The following is a 27,077-nucleotide window of genomic DNA, read 5'->3' on the forward strand; positions in this document are numbered from 1 at the left end:
TTTTTTTTTTAAAGATTTTATTTGTTTATTTGACAGACAGAGATCACAGCAGACAGAGAGGCAGGCAGAGAGAGAGAGGGAAGCAGGCTCCCTGCTGAGCAGAAAGCCCGACGCGGGACTCGATCCCAGGACCCCGAGATCCCGACCCGAGCCGAAGGCAGCGGCTCAACCCACTGAGCCACCCAAGCGCCCCCAAACTTCCAGTTTTAAAATAAATAAGTCACAGGACGAAAAGTACAGCATATGGAATATAGACAACAATTTGTATGGGAACAGATGGTAACTATTCATCAGTGGGGAGCATTTCATAATGCATATAATTGTCAAGTCACTATATTGTACATCTGAAATTAATATTACATACAACATAATATTTATGTCAACTATATTCAATTAAATACATACACACACTCATACATTCATACATATATACATACATAATCAACTATTAATAAAAGAAGAAACTGTGGTCCATCCATATCCTGGCATGTAAAAAGGAATAAATTATTGATATATACAATATCATGGATGAATCTCAAAAACACATCATGTTCTTGGGGCACCTGGCTGGCTCAGTCTGAAAAGCATGACTCTTTTTTTTTTTAAATTTATTATTATTTTTTAAAGATGTTATTTATTTATTTGACAGAGAGAGATCACAGTAGACAGAGAGGCAGGCAGAGAGAGAGGAAAGCAGGCTCCCCGCTCAGCAGCCTGATGCGGGACTCAATCCCAGGACCCCGAGATCATGACCTGAGCCGAAGGCAGCAGCCCAAACCACTGAGCCACCCAGGCGCCCTGAAAAGCATGACTCTTGATCGGGGTCATGAGTTCGAGCCCCAAGTTGGGTGTACGAAAAATAAATAAGTAAAATTAATAAAAATCATGTTTTTGTGAATATATTGAAAAATCAGACAGATCGTACACTTAAGAAAGGGAAATTTTATGGTACATGAATTTAATTTCAATAGAAAAAACAAAACATGTTGAGTGAAAGAATCCAGGCATAAAAAACACAGATATTTTTAAAAAATCATAAAACAGAGGCCCCTGGGTGGCTCAGAGGGTTAAGCCTCTGCCTTCGGCTCAGGTCATGATCCCAGGGTCCTGGGATCGAGCCCCACATCGGGCTCTCTCCTTGGCGGGGAGCCTGCTTCCTCCTCTCTCTCTACCTGCCTCTCTGCCTACTTGTGATCTCTGTCTGTCGAAAAAATAAATTTAAAAAAATTATAAAACAATCCCATGTGGTACGAAATTCAAGTACAGGCAAAATTAATCTATGATGATAGAATTTCCCTAAGGTTGCCTGGCAAAAGACACAAGTCAAATGCATACAATGGGGAGAAGACGAGACGGTGGCCATAGGCCACATATATGTATGTGCAGACATATATAAAAATTCACAGAGTGGGGGACCTGGGTGGCTCAGTTGGTTAAGCTTCTGACTACTGATTGCAGCTCAGGTCATGATCTAAGTGTCATGGGATGGAACCCTGGGTCGCTCAGTGCAAAGTCCACTTGCCCTCTCCCTCTACTCCTCCCTCTTCTCTCTCTCTTTCTGACTTTCTTAAATAAATAAATAAATAATATATATTTTTTAAATCACAGAGCTTCACACCAAAGGATCTGTGCACTTCACCAGATGTTAAGTTGTGCCTCAATCAAAATAATTAACAATCAAAGATCAAAATTAAAAGACACACCTTATAGTTAAAATAAAAGTCACCTACGTTCACTTTCCCACTTCCCCTTGACTGCCCCACTGCAGAAACAACAACCTAAATAAAAAGAATGACACTGGGGGGAAAAAAAAAGGATGACACTGAACTGACCCTTTGTTCTGCGCTTTACAAGAATTAATTCATTTAAGCTTCCCAGCAGCCCTATGAGGGCAGGTGCCCCTCTATCAGCCTGTCTCACAGATGAAGAAACTGAAGCACAGAGCAGAGAAATAGCTTGCCCAGAATCGCAGAATCGTACTGTTCGTGTGTGTAGTGGGGCCGGGATTTGAACGGAGATGACCTCACTCACCTCACTCACCTCATCGTGGGTGCCAGGCACACCAGGAACATGTTTCTCCCTGCCCCCGCCCCTTTTTAAAAATAAACTTGATACATAGTTTCACTTTCTGTTTTTCAGTAATTGATATAAGCAGTGTCAAATTGTATCATGTCTTTCTTTCTTTTTAAAAAGATTTTATTTATTTATTTGACAGACAGAGATCACAAGTCAGCCTAGAGGCAGGCAGAGAGAGGAAGGAAAGCAGGCTCCCCGCTGAGCAGAGAGCCTATTTGGGGGCACAATGCAGTACTATCCTGGGCATGATCCTAGGAAGCTGGGATCATGACCTGAGCCAAAGGCAGAGGCTTTAACTCACTGAGCCACCCAGGAGCCCCTGTATCATTTTTTTCTACTTTTTTTTTTTTTTGTCCCCCTCAACCCAAAGTTTTTGAGTTTAGCTTTGTTGATACATTTAGCCTTTCTAGTATCAGATGAATCTACTCCCATTTCTTTTTCTGACCCCCAGTTGGCTGGTGGGAGACTTGGTTTGCAAAGAGCCTTTTGAGAAAGAATCCTCATTCAGTTCCTCCTCTGCTAAGAATCCGTCAGCAGCACCCACAATCCTCAGGGTCAAGTTCGAACTTCAGGGAGGTGCTGGAGGCCCTCCATCCCCATCATCTGTGGTATCTGGAGACTGTCCCTGCTCCAGGTTCATCAGCACTAAACCCTGCAGCCATACCCCATGATGCTCTGCTTGTTCAACCACCTGTACATCCCACAGCTATTTATTCCAGCACTTTCCATGTGCTAGACACTGTTCTAGAAGCTGGGGACTCAGCAGTGAAAAGACAGACAATGATCCCTGTTCTTGGAGAGCTGACATCCTGATTGAGACAGACAAGAAAGAAAATAAAGTAAAGTCTATTAAAATTTGCAAGGAAGAAAAAAATGGAGCAGTGTGAGGGGTAGAGTTTAGTAGAGATGGGGTGGGGCCTGCTTTAGGTAGAGACGCAGTCAGGGAGTACTTCTCTAAGGAGGCATTTGAGCCAAGATGGAAATGAAGTGGAGAAGAAAGAATGCCAAGAGGAGAAGGAAAATATGGCAGGCAGAGGCCCTGGAATAAGGGATGAGGAATAATAGGAATAAGCATTTTTGAGGGGTGGTGACCATCCGACCAGAGTGGTATGAATGAGGGCCACGGAATGGAGATGAGGCGAAGAATCAGGACATCCCAGGTTCTCCCTCACCTCTTCTAGGACATTGCCCTGCTTTTCCTTCAGTGAGACACCCTATTCATCTTTACCGCCCTTGTAATTTCCCAATTTGTCCTTCGTGCCAGCCCTTCTGCCTCTCCCACAGTAGGGCAGTTGCCTCCTTAAGGCATGGGCTGTCTTGGGATACCGTTCTTCTGACACCTCACACTGTGTCCGCTCACACATTCTGCAAAGACTGAGTGAGCATAGGCCAAATGTTGAGCAATTTCAGAGAGGAGTGACAGTTAAAATAAAGAAAACAGGGCCATATTTTTAATAAATATGACAGGGTACCGAAAGGTCTCTTGGAGGAGGGGGCATTTAAACAAAGACCTAAATGATCAGAAAAGGCTAGTATTGGGAGATGTGATGGAAGGACATTCCAGACCAGAAAACAGCCAGTGTAAAGGCCCTGTGGTTGGAAGTAAAGTGAGAACATTTGAGGAACAGAAGGAAGACCAGTGTTGCTGGATGGGGATAAGGGGAGTACAGGGGGATGTGGCTGGACAGGTTGGCACAGGCCTGATAAGACTACCCTGTAGACAGGGCGCCTGGGTGGCACAGTTGGTTAAGCAACTGCCTTCTGCTTAGGTCATGATCCTGGAGTCCTGGGATCAAGTCTCACATTGGGCTCTCTGCTTGGTGGGGAGTCTACTTTTCCCTCTGACCTCTCCCCTCTCATGTTCTCTCTCTCTCTCTCTCTCTCAAATAAATAAATAAAATCTTAAATACAACAACAACAAAAGAATACCCTGTAGACCAGGGTGAGGGGTGGGTGTTTTTCCTACGACCTCTAGAGAACCAGGAACAGGTCAGGGTTTCCGAGGCCCCAGAGCAGCCTGGAGAGGGGCCAGAGCAGCTGCAGGGAGGCGCCAGCGCAGTTATCATATTCGGTTGAGATTGCACAAAAAGTCCTTGGTCTCCCTGTTGCAAGCCTAAGTGCGACTCTGTTTCCAGTGCCACCAAAGTCCCCAGCGGGCATCGATAAATATTCACTGAATAAACGAATGTTGGAAGGTTGGAGCGAGAACTTGGCAGGGTTCCCCAGCTCCATCCAGGGAAGAGGGAGCCTGGGACCTGGCAGGCAGCAGAAAGCCCATCCCCAAACACAGTGGCCTAATCCCTGGGCCAGCTTGGAGCCTAGACTTGCCACATTCTCTCCACCTGTAAAACAGATGGGCAGAAGAATTAGAAGAAGACAGGACAAGGGCTGTAAACACCCCACCTCCATAACTGGGGATTCTCCTGACACCTAGCCTCCGTGTCTGCTCACTCATCTCACAAAAACTGAGCGAGCATAAGCCAAATGCTGGGGAATTTCAGAGGAGTGACGGTTTAAATTAATAAAACAAGGCCATATTTTAAATAAATATGGCTGTATAGAATGGTCTCTCAGAGACGGCGACATTTAAATGGAGACCTAAATTGTCAAAGTCTTGGGGAGATGTATGCCTCAGTTTCCTCATCTGTAAATTGGGAGCAAAAGAAATAGCTCAAAGGTTTCTTTAATTCAATTGATAAATAATTGAGGGGCAGCCAGGAGGCTGGTGTAGCTGAATGGAGTGAGCAAGGGGAAGAGGGGAAAGGCAAGGTCAAGGAGGTACATTGTGCAGGGCCTGTGGTCTTCAGGTAGGACTTTGGCTTTTACTCTAAAGAAAGTGGAAGCCATGGAGGGATCTAGGCAGAGGACAGATGTGACCTGACTCAGGGGTTCACAGACATCCTTAGGCTGTTGTGAGGAAAATAAAGTAGAAAGTAAAGGGCGGAGCTGGGAGTCCTGGGGAAGAAGCTCCTGTGCTGGTCCAGGTGAGGGATGAAACCAGACTAGGTGGGGTCTGTGGAAGGGGTGAGAAGTGGGCAGATTCTGGATGGGTGTCATTCTCCTTCTCCTCCTTCTCCTTTTTCTTTCTCTGTTTAAAACTCTCCAAATTTAAAAGAAAAAAGGGGGGAGGGGTGGGGAGAAAACATCGCGCCCTGGTCTCTAGGTAACCAAGGTTCCCACAGCCCTCTGTGTTTTGGCCCGTCCCCGCAGGGCGCCCTTGTTTAGGCTCAGTCGCCAGGGAGCGCTCCCCGCCCCGAGCCCCGGGGACCAAGGACCAAGGTTTGGCTCACTCACCGGGTTTCCAAGGGAGTGCGGGTTGGCCAAGAGCCAAGCTGCACGTTCTAGAGACCCCGAAGAAGCTCCGTAGAGGCCTCCATTCTCTTCCGCTTGGGCACAAGTCTGCATCTATGGAACTCCACCTGCATGCAACAGCTCTGCAGACAAGGTCTGCATTGTACAACGGAGAAAATTGAGGCTCAGCAGCCACAGGATCTTACGGCGAGTCAGTGAAGGAGTCGGGATTCAAGCCATTTTCCTAACAACAACAATAACATTAAAAATGACAACAGCTAACATTTATTGAGCGCTTACTGTGTTTTCAACACTTGGCATGCACGAGCGGTGGGTAGATAAAACCCGTTTCACAGATGAGGCGCTCTTAGGACTTTGGAGCTCCCCCAAGCAAGGGATGCTGTAATTTGAACCCAGATCTGCCCAGAGCGTGTCTCCAGGTAATAGGGGAATCCTTCCCAGAAGACCCGAGCTTGCAAAGGAGGGGCGGAGACATACATATTGTTCTTGTTTTTAGAGGGGCTCCGAAAGGCCCAAAGGCCTCTGCCACTCCCCGCTTTAACGCGGTTCAGTCTTTTCTTCGGGTTCCCGCGCGCTCAGATAGGGGACCCCTGGGCAGAGTGGGGATGCAGAACCAGGCAAGCGGTGGGGAGCAGACGAGGTGATTTCAGCTGCCGACTGCGAGAAGCCTGTAGGCAAGACCCCGCAGCCCCGGGGGCCGCCGGGAGCCGCGCCCCCTCGGCCCCGCCCCCTCCCCGGGCGCCGACCTCGGTGGTCACGTGACCGGGCCCGGCGGCCGCTGGGGCCGGAGGGCGCGGCGCGCGGACGCGGCGGCCTGGCCAGGCGGGGCCCGAGCGGAGCAGGCCGGAGCGGGCCGCGCGCTGGCGGGGGCTTGCGCGGCGCCCGCCCCTTCCCCGCCCCGCGCGGGGCGCACGCGCGCTCCTCTTGCCGCCCCTCCCTCCGCGCGGGGACCCCTGGCGGGCGGCGCGAGGACATGGCCAGCGACGCCGTGCAGGTAGGCGCACCTGTGTCCGCAGCCGTCCGGCGGCCGGGGACCCCCGCCCGCGCGTTGCCGGGGCCCCCGGGGCCCGGGCGGTCAAGGTGGGGGTCTCCCGAGCGCCCCGTGCCCCCTCCCTGGGCCGACACCGTGGAGCCAGCACTGTCCACTTTTCGGCAGGTGAAGGTACGCACCGAGGGGGAGCGGGGAGGTTCCGAAGGCCCCCGCCGCACCCCCACGCTCCGCCCCTCCCCGAAAATTAGAGGGGGAGCGGCGGAAGCGCTACTCGAGTGTCTGTGGCTGGCTGTGCGTCCCGGTGCCTGTCGCACCCGCCTCTCAACGCGGCACTCCTTCCTCCACCAACACCCCGCCCCCCCGCGTTCGGTTCCTGGCAGGTGCCACTCCACCTGGGGCAGGTGCCTGGCGCAGTGGCCCGGAGGGGAGGAGGCCGCTCAGTCCGTGCTCCTCCCCCTCACAACAAAGCTCTGGCGCCCCCCACCCCCGCCTCCAGACTGAGCTTTATGATGGTCCCCACGCCACCCAGATTGGCACCTGTTGGAGGAAGTGCAAGAGTCACCTCATTAGGTTGAAGAATGGGGGACCCACATGGCTATGCTCAGGGCTGCCAGGTGGAGCCTTATCCCAGAGGGGGATTCTCTTGTACCTGGAACTCTACCTGGGTACGGGTGGCAGGGCTGGGTCACCCCTCCCACACACATAAACACACACAGCCTGGCACCAACCTGCCACCAGCCAGGTTCTCCAGGTACCACCTTGTGAACATCACAGCCTTGGACTCACCTTCCACATCTGTGACAAGCAAGGCCTCAGTGACTCCTGAGCTTTGGTTCAGAATCTGAGGCACATTGTGTGGCTCTGGTGCCCTCAGTGCCTCAAAATCCCTTTGTTGTCCTGTGGTTGCTGTGTAACTGGGTTTTCGTCTCCTTCTGCACCTGCCCCCAACCCCTCTGTGTCTCCCCCCATGCTCCCCTGTCCCCCACCCCAGTCCTGCTGATGGCCTGTCAGCCTTGCCGTGGAGCTGGGCGTATCTGGTGTTGCCGATCACATAAGGTCAGACCTTGGGGCTGGGTGGGCCGGGGTTTCTGCCTCTACCCTCAGCCCTGGGAGGGCTCTAGAGGATTCCTCTGGCTCATGCATGCACTTAGCATGTGCGAAACATGACCTGGGTGGAGGCTGTGATTCCTGGAATGAGGCTGGACCTGTGCTGTGGTCCCCCCTCCCATCTCTTCCCCACTCTTTTCCCCTCCTGTTCATCCCTTTCTTGTGCCTGCTTGGGCCTGCCACCCCTTACCTCTGTCTGTCCCGACGTATGCCTGTCTGTTCTGTGTCCGGCAAACGGATGTCCTGTCCAGATTCCGGAAACGCCCAAAGCATTGAAATTTCCGGACATGAGGGTCTAGATCTCTGGCTGTCCTGGGAAGGGGGGGATTCTGCGAGATGGACCCTCTGGACCTGGGTCCCGTGTGCCATGGTGGGAGGTGGGGGAGCAGGGATTCTCCAAGGCTGGGCCAGGCTCCTGATCATGTGTTTGCCTTGCTGGCCTTTGGGTGACCCCTGCCCTCTTGGTAGGAGTGAGTCACCCAAGGGAAGAGAACCCAAGAGGCTGGGACTCCCTTCTTCCACCCCAGCTCTGGGTATTCTCAGGCCTCAGCTTCTATTCCTCTCTGCCTGGACTTGCCTTATTTGAGCTGGCTTGATCGTGGCTGTCCCCTGCTCTGCCCGCTAGGGATGGAATGGGGCTGGGTGGTGGGTGAGGTCTGGTCACCAGCTAGTAGTATTACGTGAACATGGGTTTAAATTCCAGCTCTCTCACTTTCTCACTGTGTGTCCTGGACCCAGTGCCTTTGCCTCTCTGAGCCATGGTTCTGCCGCCAGAAAAACCGGCGTGTCCATCAATGAGGGTGTTCATTGTCCAAAGGGAAGAGGTGTAGATGGGCCTGTGTTCTGCAGGTGGGGCTGCTAGGCAGTCCTTACGGTGGTCATGGTCGCAGCCCTGGGTGTGAGTCTCTGTCCTTTAATGCATGGTTTCTCAGTCTCAGCACTGTTGACATTTGGGGCTGAATCATTGTTTGAGGGGGGGGCTGTCCTGTGTACAACAGGATGTGGAGTAGGCTCTCCGGTCACGGCCCAACAGACGCCAGGAGCACTCCCTCCCCACCGCCAGCTGAGACAACCAAAAATGTTTCTGGTTGTTGCCCAGTGCCCCTGGAGGTGTGTGTGGTGATCACCACTCCCACTCCACTTGCCCCCCCCCACCCCGCACCCCAATCTGCAGCTGTCTCCTCTCTCAGCCCGTTTCCTTGCCTGGAAAGTGGGGGAGAATTGTGGCAGCCACTCGGGATTCGTGTGATGGGTTGGTAGGATGGTGACCTGCGCTAAACCTCGCTGGGGGAAGCTGCCCTCCGGGTTGGCTGGGAGCCAACAAAGACTTTTCTCATCTGTGAAATGGGTTCACCCAGTGGGGATTCTCACTTAGTGCCAGGCCTGATGCTTAGCTGGTGATCAGATTGTGGGCACTCCCCTTTTAAATCCCAGCCATTCCTCCTGCTGGCTGTGGGGCCTCAGGGCAAGTTATGTCACCACTCCAGGCCTCAGTTTCCTTGTCTTGAAAATGGGGTGATAACAGCACCCACCTTGTGGACCTGCTTTAGGTGACCTAGGTGGAGCTCACAATAATTGGTCTTATTATTAATAGTCGTACTTGGTCTTTATTGGGCTACTGGTTTGTGGGTACCCTCACCTCAGCCCTCCAGCACTGTCTCCTCATGATGTAGGCCTCAGGGAGGTGCCCCTGGCCTGGGTGGGCCCCAGCTGTGGTCACAGCGGTGAGTGACCGGACTGAGAGGAAGCCGGAAGTTGGGACGGCCTGCGTCTGCAAGGAAGGGGTCGGCCCATAGGAGCACTCCTTGGCCGGCATGTGCATATCAGCGTACATGGGGTGGGCACAGGGGCGTGCACGCATCTGCCTGCCTGTGTTTTGTGCACGTGCCTGTAGGTCAGTCCCTGGAGCCTGTATACACTCAAGGGAGCCGGTCTCCTTGTCTACACCAGTAAGCGTGCGAGGTGTGTGTGCACCTTAGCAACCTCCTAGGACGTAGAGCGGGGGCTATCTCTGGTTGCCTCCTGAGAAGGGCACTGAGGGAAAAGGTCCCCTAGATGCCCCAGAGCCCCAGAGCTGGCCCCACGCAGGGGCTGCTGGGAGCTAGCAGGAAAGAGGAAGTGGCGGTCAAGAGGCCCTGGCAGGGCTGAGGTTCAGGAAGAGGGCGGGGCCCTCAGCCGGGACCCAGGATGGCGGAGGCCAATCCCCCTTTGGACCAGGAGCTGGAGGTGGGGGCTGGGGTCGGGGTTGGGGGACAAAGAGGACCCCAGTGACACAGGCTGGAGGCCCCGCCCTCTCTTGATTTTGGACCAAGGGGAGGAGATGGGTTTGGAGTTTTCTGTTTTGAAGATGAAATTATGTGGGGTGTTTTGACGCGCCCAGGTCGGGGAAATAGAGAAGGAAGCAGACAGGGCTCTGCTTTTTAGGGTCTAGTTGTAGACAATGAGAGGAGGGGAGACAGAGCTTGTCCCAGGACCTCCTACTTTGAGGGTGCAGCAGGAGAGAGAGGGAGCCTGTCCTTAGGACGTAGTTTAGGGTTATAGTGGAAGAAGAGAAGCCTGCCCTTGGCACCTCCCAGTTTGAGGACATAGCAGAGAGGAAAAGGGCCTGCTTTCTGGATCTCAAGCCCATTTTTTTCTTTTGGTTGGGGGTGGGCAGCAGAGACCTACCCTGATACTTCCTTGTTTGAGGAGCAGCAGAGGGAAAATGGAGCCTGCCCTTGGGACCTGGTTTTAGGGACAGTAGAGGGGAGTTGGGGCCCATGCTCAGGATTGCCTAATTTAGGGGGACAACAGAAGGGAGGGGGTCTGCCCTCAGGACCTTTTTTGGGGGGGCAATGGGAAATAGGGCCTGAAGTTGGAGACCTCCTAGTTTGGGGGCATATTGGTGACATAATGGGGCCTGTCCTCCAGAATTCTACTGTGTAAGGAATAGATGAAGGGAGACAAGACTGTATTTATGGGGTCCCCTAGGCTGAGGGGACATGGAAGGAAGAGGGCCCTATAGTAGGGACCTCACTGTTTGGGGTACTCAGGAAGCAGGGTCAGGACCTTGTCTCACCTCTCAGTTTTGGGGGGCAGAGTTTATATCTTGGAAGCACCCAGGCCAGGAAGAGGCCAAGCCAAGCTGGCTGAGTGTGGTGGTCCATGCCCTGCCCCGGACTCCCAGCCCCACTGACTGTGCTCCATCTCCTGCAGAGCGAGCCGCGCAGCTGGTCCCTGCTGGAGCAGCTGGGCCTGGCAGGTGCTGACCTGGCGGCTCCTGGGGTGCAGCAGCAGTTGGAGCTAGAGCGGGAGCGGCTGCGGCGCGAGATCCGCAAGGAGCTGAAGCTGAAGGAGGGTGCTGAGAACCTGCGGCGGGCCACCACGGACCTGGGCCGCAGCCTCGGCCCTGTGGAGCTGGTGCTGCGCGGCTCCTCCCGCCGCCTTGACCTGCTGCACCAGCAGCTGCAGGAGCTGCATGCCCACGTGGTGCTGCCTGACCCTGCAGCCGCTGCCCGAGGTGAGAGGGGCTTGGGGGTTCCACTGTGGTCTCTGGGAGCAAGGCTAGCCCTGACCCTGCGGATCTCCAGGGAGACATGCCAGGTCATGACTGCCACCAACCTCGACACGCGATCCAATGAAACACCAAACCCAACAGCCAGAGCAAGGTCTGCGCTATCACCCCAGCACCCAGACAACACCTGAGGACCTAGACGCTGTTGTGGGAATACCCAGAGACCTCCACGCCGCCACCCAGCACCCAGAGAGACGCACACACAGTTACAGCAACACACAGACAGTGTCTAGAGCCGCTTACACATGGTTACACCAACCCCAGGATTCACATGCACACAGCTGTCCAACCCTTACAGACGCACATGGTCCCAGCCGCAGTTGGATGCTCCCATGTACAGTCAGACAAGACCTGCAGACTCCGTTGACACCCATACAGCACCGTGGCAGGTCAGCAGCTGGAGAGCGACACTGTCATGTCCGTGCTCAGAGACCATCTGGTGCAATGAGCTGCGCACATAGGGTCCGCCCTTCCCCCAGTCACACCGCTCCCCAGCACACACACAGCCATGCCAGCATCCAGGGACGTACGGGTCAGACTGTACCAACGCCCAGACAGACCCGGTACAGACACAGTCGTACCAGCACCTGGAGACCTGAATGGACCGTTTGCCAACAGCTGGAAATGTGCTCAGGGTCACCCCAGCACCCAGACCTCACATAGTCATGCTGAGTAACACCTGCCGTTTCATGGAGTTACATGAGCACCTGGGGAGACACGTACTCAGCCATGCCAGCTCCCTCTGGGCATAGACATGACCATACCCAAACCCACAGACTCCCGCACAGCCAGGGAAGTGGTTGGGGGCTCCTGTATACAGTCACACTAACACCAAGGACTCATGTACACCTGGATGCTTGTCCACACTCATTCATGCTTGTCCTGCGCTGGAGCTGAGGACATTTCCCTGGGAGGGCGGGCGGGGGGATCTTCTGAGCCCTGGCCCTCATTTCCTCCTCTCCCTGGCTTTGGGGGCAGAACCCAGGCTGGGCAAAGGGTGGATCCTCTCAGTTGGGCAAAGCCTCTTAGGCAGATGGAGGTGAGGCCTCTTGTGACTCTGTCCCACCTGCCCCCCCCCTCACCTTTAGATGCCCCCCAGTCCCCCGGCGCAGGTACCCAGGCCTGCTCGGCCACCAACCTGAGCCGTGTGGCCGGCCTGGAGAAGCAGCTGGCCATCGAGCTGAAGGTGAAGCAGGGAGCAGAAAACATGATCCAGACATACAGCAACGGCAGCACCAAGGTAAGAGCGGCTTGCTCACTGGGAAGCAGAGGACGGGCTGCGGGGTGGGAACCGGGGAGCCACCTGTATCCGTCTGCCCCTTGGGAAACTGAGACCCTTGGGGTTGGGGATGGAGGGACTGACAGGTGACTTGGAGGCAGGCCCAGGATGTGGGCAGCTTGTGGGGGCATATGAGAAACAGGATGGCTGTGTGTGGTGGTAGACGCAAGGCAGAGGCTGTCCCTCCAATACCCAGTTACCCCAGAGACTCGAGAGATGTCCACAGTCAGGGCGACTTTCACCCTCTGCTGGTGGCCGCTCTCTGACACATAGACACATGGTCCGGTCAACACCTAACATCCAGAGACTCCCCCACGGTCAGAGCAACATCTAGAGACACACAGGGTCGTATCAACACTTAGGCACACGTGTGCCCTATCCTGACATCCAGAGAGACGGCAGTAACAGCACTGGGGGACACGTGGAGGATAGCCACCCCGGCCTCCTCTAGACACAGAGACACAGCCTGTCATATAACACCCAGGACACATAGCACAGGCCCACAGCACACCTGGACACACAGAAACACAGACCATGACATTCACACCCAGAGTCTGGAGCTGTCACACAGACACCCCCACAGCCCAGTTCTGGTGTCTCCCACACCTACCCTGTCCCCGCTGGACTCCCCGATGTGGCTGTAGTCAGGGCCCCACCCTCCCCTCGGGACCCTCACCCACATATGTGCCATTCTGACAGCTGACAGATACAGTGCCTCCCGATGCCAGGCATGGGTTGGAGCCCTGCCTGTGGATTAGCTCCTTTAACCCTCAGCCCAGTGGCAGACAGTACTGTTGGTACTCTCCTCGCTGCGGATGAGGCCCAGAGAGGAGGACCGGCTTGCCTGGAGTTATCCAGCTGTTAGGTGGCAGGGATTCCAGTGCTGGGGGCTACCTCTCGCCTCTGCACCTGGGAATGCACGGATAGCCCTGCTATCACACCCACACATCCTCCCCTGTGACACAGTCATCAGAGCCTGCACAGTGTGGATAGAAGGCCAGCAGTCAGACCCCATTCCCCAGCCTGCCCCTCACTGCCCTTCCCCACCCGCAGGACCGGAAACTGCTGCTGACAGCCCAGCAGATGCTGCAGGACAGTAAGACCAAGATAGACATCATCCGAATGCAGCTTCACCGCGCCCTGCAGGCAGGCCAGCTGGAGAACCAGGCAGCCCTGGATGAGGCCCAAGGTGAGCCCCTTGCCCCAATATAGTGTAGCCTGCATACTGCTGTGCAGGACTCAGCTCCTGGCCCCATAGGGGGATGCTGCTTGAGGCAGGGAGGTTGCTGTTGTGACTCACAGGATGACCCAAACCCATTCCTGACTGTCCCTGGGCCTGTTTCCTGTTTTGTCCCATAGAAGCTTTGCACTAGGTGGTCTACTGGCCGACCACACCCTGGGGACCCAGTCTGCCCCTGCCTTTTTACTGGTGTGAATAAAGTTTTTCTGACGTACAGCCATGTCCATTCATTTACTATTTCTGAAGGCCACTGTTGCACAGCGGCGGCAGGGCCAGGCAGGGGTCATGGAGCCCACATATTCCACAGAGTTGAAAATACCTACCCCCGGCTCCTCATGAGAAGAAATTGCGGGCCCCTGGACTAGGTGGCTGCCTTGTCACATGGCCTCAGTTGTGTAGAACTGTGGGCGTTCACCGGGCGTGTCTGTTTCCATGTGTGTGTCTATGTGAATGCCCAGGGGTGCCTTAAGCTAATTGTTCACCTGAATTTGTGACAGGATCGTGACTTATGCAAGGGCTACAGAGGCCGTGCTATTCATATGTGCCATTGCTGGGGGGACACTGACCATGGGGACCAGGGGCTGTGTGTGTGGCCCAGGAACTACGGGAGTCTGTGTGTCACCACAACAGAGAGAGCGTTATGAATTGTACAGGGTATTACGGCATTCGGACTGCCGTAACAACAGTTCTATACAACAGAAATGTCTTGCTCACAGTTCTGGAGGCGGGCAGGCCAGGATCAAGGTGCCACTCTCGTGTCTGGCCAGAGCCCTTTCCTGGGTTCACAGACAGCTGCCTTCTTGCTTTGTGTGTCCTCCCATGGTGGATGGGGTAGAGGAGCTCTCCAAGCGCCTCCCTTATGAGGGCTCCATCCTCACTTCCCAAAGACCCCACCTCCTAACCCCTAATACCATCACATTAGGGGTTGAGTTTCAATATGTGGATTTGGGGGAAAGAAAAACATTCAGCCCATAGCAGTGGGGTCTGTAACTCTGTGACAGTGTGTGTGTCTTTGGGGTAGGGGAGGCCTCCGTGTGATTACTCACCTGTGCTGGGAATACTGACATGGGCTTTTCAGTAACTGTATATGATGGTGTGATCATGTCCCTGTGCCTCTGGGTGACATTGAAACCTTGATTACTGGTGCAGTTTTGCCCCTTTAAGTGTAAGAGTCTTGGTGACTATCTGGGCACATGTGACAGCAGGCCAAGGGGCAAGAGTGTGACTGTGTTTGTCAGACAACATGCGTACGGACATGAGGTTTGCTGTAACACTGTGTGTTGTTGGTGCCTAGGTGAGTGTCACACATCTGTGAGTGATACTGTGACTCTCTCTGAGTGCCACAGTCTGAGTTGGGGTCAATATATAGGACAGGGGGACTGTCCTTGGAACCTACAGCTATGGATACTGTGGCCAGCCACAGCCTTGTGCCTCTTGTATTCTTATGGCTATCCCTGTGCCATTGGGTGACTGTGGCCATCCTATATTGGGCCATGGCTGTATCCCTGGGACTTCGTACTGGGACATAGCCAGTCTGTTTCCCTGCAACATTGGGTCTCTGTGCCTGTGGGTGCCTCTCCACATGTGTGACCGTGTGATGGCATTTCTTCACCTGTCCCTGTGCCTTATCCACGTGCCAGTGTGATTATGATTATCCCGGAGCCGGAGTTAGAGCCCCAGGAACTTTGCCACGGTGTAAATGTTTCCCATGAGGATGTTTGTGTCTTGCGATCATGTCTCTCTGCCATGTGACAATGTCCCTGTGTGGCGGTGTGACTGTATCTTTGTGAGTGTGTGTTCCTCCACCTGTGGGTGACAGCGTGCCTACACTGGTGACAAAGCGATAATGCCACTGTTACCCTGTGAGTGACAGTGTGATGGTCTCTGTGTGACAGTGCCCTTGTGCTCCCATCTGCTTTGTATTTCACCTTGTGGACAAACACATTCATTTACCCGGACTCCTCCTGCAAGAAACAGGGTTATTGCCAATCTTTTGTTCCTAGAAAGAAGCTGCAGTGAATACCATGTTCACGTGTCAAGTGCAGAGGTGTTTCTGTGGGATAAAGTTCCTGAACTGGGATTGCTGAATCGAAGGGCAATTTCATTTGTGATTTTGATAGATCTGGCCATTCTGCCTCCATGTGTCCCTGTGCCTGTGTGATTATCTCCTTCTGGCTGTCCAAATGCCCACAGTGTCCCTGTGACAGTCCCTGGCGATGAAATGGGACCCTGCCAACACGTCTGTCCTTTAAGCCTGTGTTGATAGTGTACCTGTGTATATGACTGTCCCTGTATGACAGCCCAGCTCCGTCCCTGGGATGGCCCCTGTGGGTGTTTGGAAAAAGAGCGATTGCATCTCTGTGGGAATGTGCCTGACTGACCATGACCCCTCGCTTGGGAAAAACGTGATGCATCCTGGTGGTGGTGTATCTATCCCCAGTGCCCGTCCCTGCGCATGAGTGCATGTCTGGGGCTGGGGTGGTTGGGCCTGGGTTCTAGGCTGGCCTCACCACCTTGCGCTCAACGCCCACAGGGAGTCCAGACCTGGGGGCCGTGGAGTTGCGCATTGAGGAACTGAGGCACCACTTCCGAGTGGAGCACGCTGTGGCCGAGGGGGCCAAGAATGTGCTCCGCCTGCTCGGTGCAGCCAAGACCCCAGACCGCAAGGCGGTCAGCGAGGTGAGGGGCGGGGTTTCAGCGCAGTGAGGGGTGGGGCTTCGGTGAGGGGCGGGGCTTCGGTGAGGGGCTGGACCCCAGCAAAGGGGCGGGAATCGGCAGCAAGGGCCTTAAGGGTGAGGCTTCAGCAAGGGGCGGTGCCTCGGCAGGGCGGGACCTCAGCCAGGGGTGGGGCATCAGCCAGGGGGTGGGGCCTAGCTTTATGGGGAGCCCAGGAATAGGACCCAGAAGATTTGAGAGCTTGGGCCGGGTAAGACTTAGCCAGGCCCCACCCCAGCCCCACTCTGTCCCTCCTATTACAGGCCCAGGAGAAGCTAATGGAGTCCAACCAGAAGCTGGGGCTGCTGCGGGAGTCGCTGGAGCGGCGGCTGGGGGAGTTGCCTGCAGACCATCCAAAGGGGCGGCTGCTGCGTGAGGAGCTTCTTGCGGCCTCGTCCGCAGCCTTTAGTGCTCGCCTGACTGAGCCCTTCCCCCCCACGCAGTATAGCACCCTGTGCAAGCCCGCGCCACTCACAGGTGGGTCCCTGCCTACCCCACCCATACCCCACGTTCGCAGTTCTGTACTCTCGACCTCTCCTCCAAGTCGTAAGGCCCCCTAACCTAGATCTCTGCTCTCCCTACCCCTGGACTTCCATCCTACTATTCCTTTGTTCTCTATTCATCCCAACCCTGTAGCCCTGGGCCCCATGCACTCTGGACTTTTGGCCCCGGCTTGCCCTCTGATTCTGAACTCTTGTCCCTATGCTCACCATGTCCCCATCACTACCCCTTCATACCTGGCCATTTTCCTTCAGCCATAGCCCTCCAGCCCAGTCCCACAACCCCTCACTCTCAGAACCCTGAGCCTTGAACCACTATCTGCCCCTTGCCCCCAAAGCCAGCCAGCTCCTCCTTCCTTAGACCCCTCAGCCACTACTTCTGCCTTAGACCAGCCTTACCCAAGGTCCCTGCCCCCATCTCGGGCCTCAGGTCAGCTCCCTGAGTCCTACCCTGAACCTCCTAGTCCAACCTGGCTCCCCACTGTCTCCGTCATTGACCTATGCCTTAAACCTATCTTCTGTCACTAAATCCCAAGCATTCAGAGCGCCTCCCCAGCCTGGCCCAACCCCAGCCTCGCCCCCTCCCTCTTGCCCCATATTTTCACTTCTGGGCACAGTCATCCCAGGATCAGACCCCCCTGCTCCACTCTAATTGTCCCTCACCGAATCCCACCTATATGCTGGCCACTTCTGGACATGCCCACTTCCCCCGCAGCCCCTCCCCTTGTCTTGGCCTACCTTTGGGCCTCCCTGAGCCTGCCCCTCCCTCAGGAACCCTGGAGGTACGTGTGGTAGGCTGCAAGGACCTTCCAGAGACTATCCCCTGGAACCCCTCCCCCCCAGTCGGGGGGCCCGGGACCCCTGACAGCCGCACCACCTTCCTGAGCCGCCCAGCCCGGGGCCTTTACAGCCGAAGTGGAAGCCTCAGTGGCCGGAGCAGCCTCAAAGTGGAAGCTGAGAACACCAGTGAGTGGGCGTTAAGCCCTGGAGGGATGAGATGCCCTGGGGATCCTGGGATCACACACTCGTAACGCTTTAAAAAAAAACTGTTATATTCCAGTCCGTAGGATGGATTGTTTTAAAAGAAAAAAAAAATACAAGTGTTAGGGAGGCTGTGGAGAAATTAGACCCCTCTGCAGTGCTGTTGGGAAGGTAAAGTGGTTCAGCCACTGTGAAAAATGTTATGGCGGTCCTCAAAAACTTAAACATGGAATTACCCTACGATCAGTGATCCCACTTCTGAGTGTATACCCAAAAAAGTTGAAAGCAGGGACTCGAGTTGATATCTGGACATTCAGGTCTTTAGCAGCATTATTCACAATGGCCAAAATGTGGCAGCATTTTGCGTCCCAGTGTATACCTGCATGCATTTTTCCAGGGTAAATTCTTAGGAGTATATTGCTGGAAGTTGCATATGAAGTAAAAGTGAATTTGGATCTCCACCTCACACCATATGCAGAAATCCCCTGGAAGTTGGTTAAACACCTGAGGTGAAAGGCAGAACCATAACTCTTGATCAGGGTCACATGGCAGAGTGTAATGTGGGGGGGGGATTTCTTTACTAAGATATGAGCTGTGCTCCCCCCAACTCCAAACGTTTCTGATTTCTTCCTCTCCCCTCATTCCAGGCGAGGTTAGCACTGTGCTCAAGCTGGATAACACCGTGGTGGGGCAGACATCATGGAAGCCGTGTGGCCCCAATGCCTGGGACCAGAGCTTTACTCTGGAGCTGGAAAGGGTGAGCTAGGTGGGGGATGGCAGGGCCTGGAGGAGGAGGAGGGGTTCCAGACCTTGGGCACCCCCAGTGATGGCCCACTTCCTCTCCCTCGAGGCTCGGGAACTGGAGTTGGCCGTGTTCTGGCGGGACCAACGGGGTCTGTGTGCCCTCAAATTCCTGAAGTTGGAGGATTTCTTGGATAATGAGAGGCATGAAGTGCAGCTGGACATGGAACCCCAGGGCTGCCTGGTGGCTGAGGTACAGCCCTGACCCCTGACCTTGCGAAGACACTTGTTGCATCTCCTGCTCCCAGTTTGCTGGAAGGGGAGATCTGTTCTGGATTGGTCTCGGAACCTTGATTAAAAAATACGTGTAATTAGTTAGTAATTGGTATTAGTTATATCACTATGTCAGTGACACCACTTAAGCTGGGATTGGTTTTGTTCCAAGGGAAGAAATTAAAAAAAAAAAAAGAAAGAAAGAAAGAAAAAAGAAATTACAAAATTTTACCAAGCCAAAAAAAAAAGAAAAGCCTGGTGACATGTCAGGGTGATTGTGACCAAAGCTACAGTCCAGTAGAGAGAAATTCCTTCTGCAGTGATGTCAGGGTTAAGATCTAAATTGGGGTACCCAACCCTTGGCACTATGGACAGATGTACCCTAACAGGCCACATCACTCTTAGTTGCCCTGTGGGATTTCGAGAAGCGTCCCTGGTTTGCCCGCACAGGAAGCCAGCACTACCCTCCCTGCAAGTTGAAACAGTCAAAAATGTCTCCAGACATTGCCACTGTCTCCCCTGGTTGAGAGCCCACGATCTAAATAACATTCCTAGCTGACCCCTTGTGGTGTGAGCCAAGCCCCGCCCTACATGCTTTGCCGGCATTAATTTGTAAATCCTCAATTAATTTGTAAACCCACTTCAGCCCAGTTCAGGAGGAATCATCCTTAGTCACATCTGACAGAGGAGGAAACAGGCAGAGTAGGAAAGTCAGCCAAAATTTTCCTCAATAATTCTTTAAATGTGCCCCTAACATATGCTTGTGCTTGAAGGAAAAGAGCAGGAGAAGGGCTGACTTCAGGGGCAGGGCAGTGAAACAGTTTTCCGTTAGGAAGACCAGCCAAAACCAAGTGGGAAAGGTGGGGGTGGGAGTGGGGGTGAGTTCTGAGGCAGTCCTGCTCACCCTCAAGGTTCACTTAGAGCATTCTTTTTGGTTTTTCTGCCTCCCCTAAAGTGCCAGCCAATAGAACTTTCTAGAATTCTCTTGTGGATGAGCCTACAATAGTTGTATTCTGTTGTAGGTGGAAATGTTCTATACGTGGACCATCTAGCATATTAGCTGCCAACCACTTGACATGTGCCTAGGGGGACCTGGGAACTAAAGTTTTAATGTTACTTAAATTTTACTGAATTTAAATAGCCTTGTATGACTAGTGGCAACGATATCACACACACTTAAGTCACACAGTTCTGTGACTTTAGCACCTTCCAGAAGATGCTTCGGAGTTGGGAGAATTCAGCTAGATTGGGGGCTTCCCCATATCCGCTAGAGGAATTGTTGAAACACAGACTGTGGGGCCCCAGCCTTGCGTTTCTGATTCAGTGGGTCCAGGCGGGGGCCCAGGAATCTGCATTTCTGGCAAGTCCCCAGGTGATGCTGCTGGTGTGGGACCACACTCGGGGAAATCAAGACCCTAGATGATGTAACCCCAAATAGGTTACATTCTCTTAATATGCTGTTTTGGATGTGGTGCCATAGTGATTGGAACCCCCAAAACATAAGGGTGTGCATACCTGTACTCCTAAGGGCTTCCCCACCACCTAGAGGTGGGGGTGGGTTCCCACCCATTGGCCCCTCTTCCCAGGTTACCTTCCGCAACCCTGTCATTGAGAGGATACCCCGGCTCCGAAGGCAGAAGAAAATTTTCTCCAAGCAACAAGGTGAGGGGGTGGGCAAAATGGAGAAGAGGCCAGGAGTCCCACAGTTACCGTGAAGGGTGAGCCCATCCTTGTTGCCCCAGGGAAAGCATTTCAGCGCGCTCGGCAGATGAACATTGACGTTGCCACCTGGGTGCGGCTGCTTCGGAGACTCATCCCCAATGCCACGGGCACAGGCACCTTCAGCCCTGGGGCTTCTCCGGGAACTGAGGCCCGGTGCACAGGGTAAGGAGGGAGGTCCCTGAGGTCTAGGCTGTCCCTGCTTGCTTGCCAGGGTGCTGGGTCCCACACACCCCTTCCTTCCTTGTTCTGCAGTGACATATCTGTGGAGAAGCTGAACCTCGGGGCTGACTTGGATAGCTTGTCCCAGAAGAGTCCTCTGGGTCCACCTTCCAGCCCATCGAGTGTGGTGAGTGTCCCACTCCTGTCCCCCTAAGCCTGGCTTGGGCAGCATCAAAGCTTCCTCCTCCAGGCCTCTCTCCCAGCTCAGAGCCCAGAGACCACCAGGAACTTTCCCGGGTCACGCATCTCTGCTAGAAGCAGGGTCCCACTTTCTATCCTGAATCAAAACATAAGCTCAGGAGCCAGGCCACCTGGGTCCATGTCCCTCCTCCGCCAGTTCTTAGCTGTGTGACCCACGGCAAGCTGCTTCACCTTGTGCTCAGTGCACTGGCCCATAGAACGGGTGTGTTTAAAACTTACTTCGAGGCTAGAAGTCATGAGGGTGGTTTTCTCTGGCTGTGGTAGGAGGGAGATCCAAGGCAGCCTGTGGGGGTCAGGGCGACGTTGTGCATCTTCTCTGGGTCAGAGATCAGCACGTGTGCCTTCTCCGTAAAGGGGCATGGAGTCAGTATCTTCGGCTTTGTGGGCCAGAGAGTCTCAGTCACAATGACTCAACGTGGCCTTGTAGAAAGCAGCCCTAGATGGTACACATGTATGCCAGTGGGCGTGGCTGTATTCCACTAAAGCTTTCTTGATGGCGACCGATGTTTGGAATGTCATGTCACTTTCACAGATCCCAAGTATCACTCTCCTTTTGATGTTCCCCCAACCCTTTAAAAATGTAAAAATGTAAAAGCTAGTCTCAGCTCACAGACTGTACAAAACCTGGTTTACCCACCCCCGCTCCGTGCGACGCATACCCAGGTGGACACGTCTGCAGGGGCATGCCCCTGGGCCCAGCTCACTGGGTGCATTTCATACCTCGTTAAAAAGAACTGAAGATGACAGCATATGCTTCTGTATTATATTTATAATAATAACGTAAGGAGATACATCCTCAGATGAGTTTGGCAAAACAAAACCCCAAAGTTTAACACTGCCAAATGCTGGGCAGGACTCGGGGAAATGCAGTCGGTGGAAGGGGAGCAGTTGCTGCATCTCCTCGGGAGGGCATAGCTCGCTGGGCTGAAATCAGGACATCGTCCTGACCTAGGAGTTCCCAGTCTGGACACTCACACAAGCGCACTCCCAGGAAGTTGGCTGCAGTGGCCTAGTGTAGGCCAAAGTGGGCATGTCAGAGTCCATCCATAGGAGAGCCAGCGCTAAGTAAACCGCAAAGTGGAGTAGGACGTGTGTGTGACACGTCCTGGGGTGATTTCCCAGACAGATTGTCCAGCAGCAGAGGCAGGATGAAGGTGCCAGGAAAATGAAGCCTCTACCGGCACTTTCGCTTATGTGGGTATAGACGGTATCTAGAAAGGTACTCAGGAAATCATGAACAGTAGCTGGTTCTAGGGATGGTAGTGGGGGCCCGAGAGGCCCGTGTGTCCCACCAGATGCCTATTTGGACTGATGGCCTTTTAGAGCTGTGTCTGTAGAGGAGGAGGAACCGGTTGTCATATGTTCCCATTTGCAATAGTAATTTTGAGTCTTTTCAGTTATAAGCACACATGTGCCATGAAGAATTAGGTAGTTCAGGGGCGCCTGGGTGGCTCAGTGGGTTCAAGCCTCTGAATTCGGCTCAGGTCGTGATCCCAGGGTCCTGGGATTGAGCCCCGCATTGGGCTCTCAGCTTCACTGGGAGTCTGTTTCCTCTTCTCTCTCTGCCTGCTTCTCTGACTACTTGTGATCTCTGTCTGTCAAATAAATAAATAAAATCTTTTAAAAACAAACAAACAAAGAATTAAGTAGTTCTTAGGACAAGTAACTGTAAAGGAAAAATGTAGGCAAACAGTAAAAAATATTTACAGCATGAAAGAAAAGTGAAAGGGGTCAGGGAATATGTATGTGTGTGGTGTGGGGGGTTCTGCTGGTTGTTTGCTGTGATGATTGGCTGACCACCCGTGAAGGTGACATCTGAATGAATGCCCGAAGGAGGTAAGGGAGCAGCTGTGCTGATGTGGGGGGAGAAGAGAATTCCAAGTAGAGGGAATAGCCTGTGCTGAGGTCCTGGATTGGAAACATGCCTGGTGTGTTCAGGGAACAGTGGGAGGGACAGTGTGGCTGGAGGGCAGTGAGCGAGAGGGTGAGTGGGAGGAAAAGCGAGGTCAGAGGTGATGGGAGCCTTGGCAGCTCTTGTAGTTATGGGGTGCCTCTGACTTCCCTCTCTCTGCTGCAGAGCTCCCCGATTCCGGAAACTGCCACCACCCCCGAGTTGCCTTCAGAGACTCAGGAGACCCCAGGCTCTGCCCTGTGCAGGTGACACCTCTCCCCTACTCACCATCCCCCTCCCCCGCTGCCTGCTGTCCTTGTCCCCACCAGTGTCCTCTCTCCACAGCCCTCTGAAGAAGTCACCCCTGACCCTTGAGGATTTCAAATTCCTGGCAGTGCTGGGCCGGGGTCACTTTGGGAAGGTGAGGCGGGGGCCAAGGAGTTGGGGGAATGGGGAGTCCCCGGGCTGGCCATGAAGGCCATTGCTCCCCACTGTGGTTCCAGGTGCTGCTCTCTGAATTTCGGCCCAGCGGGGAGCTGTTCGCCATCAAGGCTTTGAAGAAAGGCGACATTGTGGCCCGAGATGAGGTTGAAAGGTGGGGACCTGGCCCAAGCCCTCTGAGAACCTCAGTCTTTTCTTCTGGGAGATGGGAGACAGAGCAGTCCCCTCTCTGGAGCTGCTGGGCAGTGATTCATGCCAGTCACTGGCACTTACTAAGATAGTAACTCTTGGAAGGCACCCACTGTGCGCCTTTTGTTCAGTAACTCACTTGCTCTCCATGACAGCCCTATGAGGTAAATATTGTTACTGTTCCCATTCTGCTGATGACACAGAAAGGTTGAGCAAGTTGCCCCAAATCACAAAGCCAGTGAGCAGCAGGTCGGGCATTCAAACCTAGGGACTCAGGCCCTGAAGTCTGTACCCTTAATGGCACCATTGCCCAGGCTCTGCTTTGGATCAGGGCCCTGGGTTCAAATCCCACCCTGCCACAAGTGTGTTTAGAAACCCTGGGGAAGTCACTTTGCCCTTCTGATGGCCTCCCCATCTATAAAAGGGGCATAATAATGCTTTTCTTGTAGGGTTTTCAGGCAGATTAAGTAAGAGGATACATCTAGAGCATACTACAGTACCTGGCCCCCTGTAAAAAGGCCCAGTAGAGGCATCAAGGTTGTCCCTAATCTTCTTACATCCTTTTGTTAATCAGAAACCCAACTCAGATAGGCTTAAGCAAAAGAGTTTATTGGTCTGGGTCAGAAAAGTCCAGGGGTGGAGTACTTCAGGCACGGCTATATCCAGGTGCTCAGATGACATCTCTGTCAGCTTTCCTTTTTGTGGGCTTTGCTTGCAGTCCTCTCCAGGGGGCATAAATAGCCCCCTACCCCAGCAGAGTAAGGCTCATCCACTAGTTTTAGCCCTTCGTCCTTAATAATAACTGCAGAAATCCTGAGATTGAGCCCCACTCCCTTGGCTTGCCCATTCCCAAACCAATTTCTGGCCAGGAAGGTGGGTGCTCCAGTTAGCCCTCCCTGGCTGTGTTACCCAAAGGGATACTGGGGGACTATTACTGGGATGACAGGTAGCTTCTGGGGACCTGTTTAGCAGACAAAGCTGCTGAGGTTCAGAAATCTTAGGCAACTTGCCGAAGGTTGCACAGTCATGCAAGGTCCTCAGCAAACAGCTGACAATCAGGGACTTCTTGTGAGTATGGGAGTTGGGGTGGAGGGGGCTGCTGTGGTCTCTGAGCCCCACCCCCCTGCCCCGCCCAGCCTGATGTGTGAGAAGCGGATCTTGGCAGCAGTGACCAGAGCAGGACACCCCTTCCTGGTGAACCTGTTCGGCTGTTTCCAGACGCCCGAGCATGTGTGCTTCGTGATGGAGTACTCGGCCGGCGGGGACCTCATGCTGCACATCCACAGTGACGTGTTCTCAGAGCCTCGTGCTGTGTGAGCTACCCCCCCTACCCCCGTGCCTCAGCACCCAACAGGCTGCGGCAGCCCCCTTCCTACCACTCCACCTTTTGGCCCCAGCTTCCCCCCCAGCCTCCTGGAGTTTTCGGGGGACCGGGGAGCTGTCAAGGATGTGGGAGCCTGGCTTCTGTGGCCAGCCTGCCTTGCTGGGAGGCCTGGCTCCATCACACTAGCTTCTCTCTGCAGCTTTTATTCAGCCTGTGTGGTGCTGGGGTTGCAGTTTCTCCACGAACACAAGATCGTCTACAGGTGTGTGCCCTTGCGTGCCTGTGCTCTCGTATGCACATGCTGCCCACTAGGGGCCCTCAGGCTTCAGGCAGGGCCCAGACTCCCCCGCCTCATCCCTCTTTACATCCCCCCAACCCATCACAGGGACCTGAAGTTGGACAATTTGCTCCTGGACACCGAGGGCTATGTCAAGATCGCAGACTTTGGCCTCTGCAAGGAGGGTGAGGGGCGGGGCTGGGATTTGAAGGGCTGGCCTCTGGGGATTAGACAGAGTGGGGGAGGGAATGGAGTTCCAAGCCCTACCTGGGTTACCCCCTACCCTGACCCTGGGATGGGGTGGCTGTCTGGGCCACCCCATGCTGGGCTGGGCTACCACCAGGAGCCCCCTTCTCCCCATAACCTCACATGGCCCTACTGTCCCCAGGGATGGGCTATGGGGACCGGACCAGCACATTCTGTGGGACCCCGGAGTTCCTGGCTCCCGAGGTGCTGACAGACACATCTTACACAAGGGCAGTGGACTGGTGGGGGCTGGGCGTGCTGCTCTATGAGATGCTGGTTGGTGAGGTGAGGCCCCAGTCTGCCCCGCCCTGCCTGACCTTGGGATCATGCTGGAAACTGCTTGTACCTAGGGGTGGGATCAAAAAGTGCCTCCATGTGCTGTGTAATAGGGACAGCTGGCTTTGCCTCCCTAGCCTCAATTTTTGAGTCTGGAAAATGGGGTGCTTCCCTTCCCACCTCAGCCAGCACCCAGGTGGAGTGGTGCGAGGAGCAGAGGGCTCAGATGGGGTTGGTCAGAGGCGGGGTCTAATTCATCCTGGCTTTCCCTGTCCCCAGTCCCCATTCCCAGGGGACGATGAAGAGGAGGTATTTGACAGCATAGTCAATGATGAGGTTCGCTACCCACGCTTCCTGTCAGCTGAGGCCATTGGCATCATGCGCAGGGTGAGGAGTCCCCCAACTTGGGCCTGGGGAGGGGGTCGGGAGCCAGGAAGGGGAAAACTGATGCCTCCCCTCCCCACCAGCTGCTGAGGAGGAACCCAGAGCGGAGGTTGGGATCCAGTGAGAGGGATGCAGAGGATGTGAAAAAGCAGCCCTTCTACAGGGTGAGGTCACCCCAAGTGCCTGGCCGGCTGCCCACCAGAGACCTGGTCATTCCCCCCACCCCAGTCCCTCAGGGCCTGTCCATTTCTCCCCTACCCAGATCTAGACACTTCCCCTCCAACACTGTCCTCTCCATTTCCTACACCCTCCTTCACACCCACTGACCCTCCTACACCCACATCTACTCCCGGCTGGCCTGGTGGGGCCACTGCCCTGGGTTTGAACCCCTCTCTCCCACCCCAGGGCTCCCCAAGCTCACACTGTGATCCTTACTGGGTCCACAGGCCCCGCCTGACGCCTCTCTTTTGTGACTCCTTATGCTTATCCCCACAGATGCAGGGCTGGATGGGGCACAAAGAGCTGGCCCCTCCTGCAGTCTGCAGCACCCCCCTCCTGCCCCCCACCCCCACCCCTGGCTGACCTCTTCCTCTCTCTCCCCCTTCTCCCCCACTTAGACACTGGGCTGGGACACTCTGCTGGCCCGGCGCTTGCCACCTCCCTTTGTGCCCAAGCTGTCAGGCCGCACTGATGTCAGCAACTTCGATGAGGAGTTCACGGGGGAGGCCCCCACACTGAGCCCGCCCCGCGACGCGCGGCCCCTCACGGCCACAGAGCAAGCAGCCTTCCAGGACTTCGACTTCGTGGCCGGGGGCTGCTAGCCCTCTCCCCTGCCCCTGCCCCGACCAAGCTCTCAGTAGTTTTTAAAAAGGCCTTTGGGGTTTGCCCCATCCATGCATCTTTTGACTCCTCGTTGTGTGCATGCCACCTAGTGGTGGCATGGGGGGCGGGGCAGGAGCTCGTGTACTTGGAAATGGGGAGAGTTGGTGGGTGCAGATCCGGTGGGTGGCCAGGGGGGCATAAGGAGTGACGGGGAGATGCCCTGGGTTATGGTACGGGGCGGGGGGTCACTTGATGAGGGTTAGGGGGAGGTGGGCACTCTGGGCATGGGCAGGCGAGATGGGAAAGGGTTGGGAGCT

The 27,077-nt window shown here is 54.5% G+C and overlaps 1 protein-coding gene and 1 long non-coding RNA gene across 7 annotated transcripts; one reads left to right on the plus strand and one right to left on the minus strand.

The window, feature by feature from the left end:
- LOC131823648 (uncharacterized) lies at nt 1-7,303 on the minus strand. Of its 3 annotated transcripts, none has more exons than XR_009350628.1 (3): nt 7,166-7,303; nt 5,371-5,611; nt 1-4,418 (listed from the first exon to the last, which is right to left on the minus strand). It is a non-coding gene; the product is annotated as an uncharacterized LOC131823648 (long non-coding RNA). The 3 variants fall into 3 exon arrangements; XR_009350629.1 differs by lacking the exon at nt 7,166-7,303 and adding an exon at nt 6,393-6,505; XR_009350627.1 differs by lacking the exon at nt 7,166-7,303 and adding an exon at nt 5,866-6,113.
- Nucleotides 6,174-26,836, plus strand: PKN1 (protein kinase N1). Of its 4 annotated transcripts, none has more exons than XM_059160234.1 (22): nt 6,174-6,382; nt 10,682-10,985; nt 12,128-12,279; nt 13,372-13,507; nt 16,092-16,237; nt 16,537-16,750; nt 17,545-17,739; nt 18,402-18,511; nt 18,605-18,748; nt 20,355-20,430; nt 20,511-20,652; nt 20,743-20,836; nt 22,988-23,067; nt 23,147-23,222; nt 23,305-23,396; nt 24,568-24,744; nt 24,955-25,017; nt 25,141-25,217; nt 25,421-25,563; nt 25,834-25,941; nt 26,022-26,102; nt 26,556-26,836. In XM_059160234.1, the coding sequence occupies exons 1-22, from the start codon at nt 6,362-6,364 to the stop codon at nt 26,757-26,759; spliced, it is 2,835 nt and encodes a 944-aa protein (XP_059016217.1). In that variant the 5' UTR covers nt 6,174-6,361; the 3' UTR covers nt 26,760-26,836. The 4 variants fall into 4 exon arrangements, with proteins under 4 accessions (XP_059016217.1, XP_059016218.1, XP_059016214.1 ...); XM_059160235.1 differs by lacking the exon at nt 6,174-6,382 and adding an exon at nt 6,416-6,550; XM_059160231.1 differs by lacking the exon at nt 6,174-6,382 and adding an exon at nt 7,364-7,435.
- The last annotated feature ends 241 nt before the right edge of the window (nt 26,837-27,077 follow it).

This window comes from Mustela lutreola, chromosome 2, assembly GCF_030435805.1.
Source record: "Mustela lutreola isolate mMusLut2 chromosome 2, mMusLut2.pri, whole genome shotgun sequence".
NCBI classification, from domain to species: Eukaryota; Metazoa; Chordata; class Mammalia; order Carnivora; family Mustelidae; genus Mustela; species Mustela lutreola.

Coding starts and splice junctions, on each gene's coding strand:
- PKN1 (XM_059160231.1), top strand. CDS start 7,379: ATGGCCTGTCAGCCTTGCCGTGGAGCTGGGCGTATCTGGTGTTGCCGA. Junction 16,238..16,536: donor ACCGCAAGGCGGTCAGCGAG/GTGAGGGGCGGG, acceptor CTCCTATTACAG/GCCCAGGAGAAGCTAATGGA. Junction 24,745..24,954: donor TTCTCAGAGCCTCGTGCTGT/GTGAGCTACCCC, acceptor TTCTCTCTGCAG/CTTTTATTCAGCCTGTGTGG.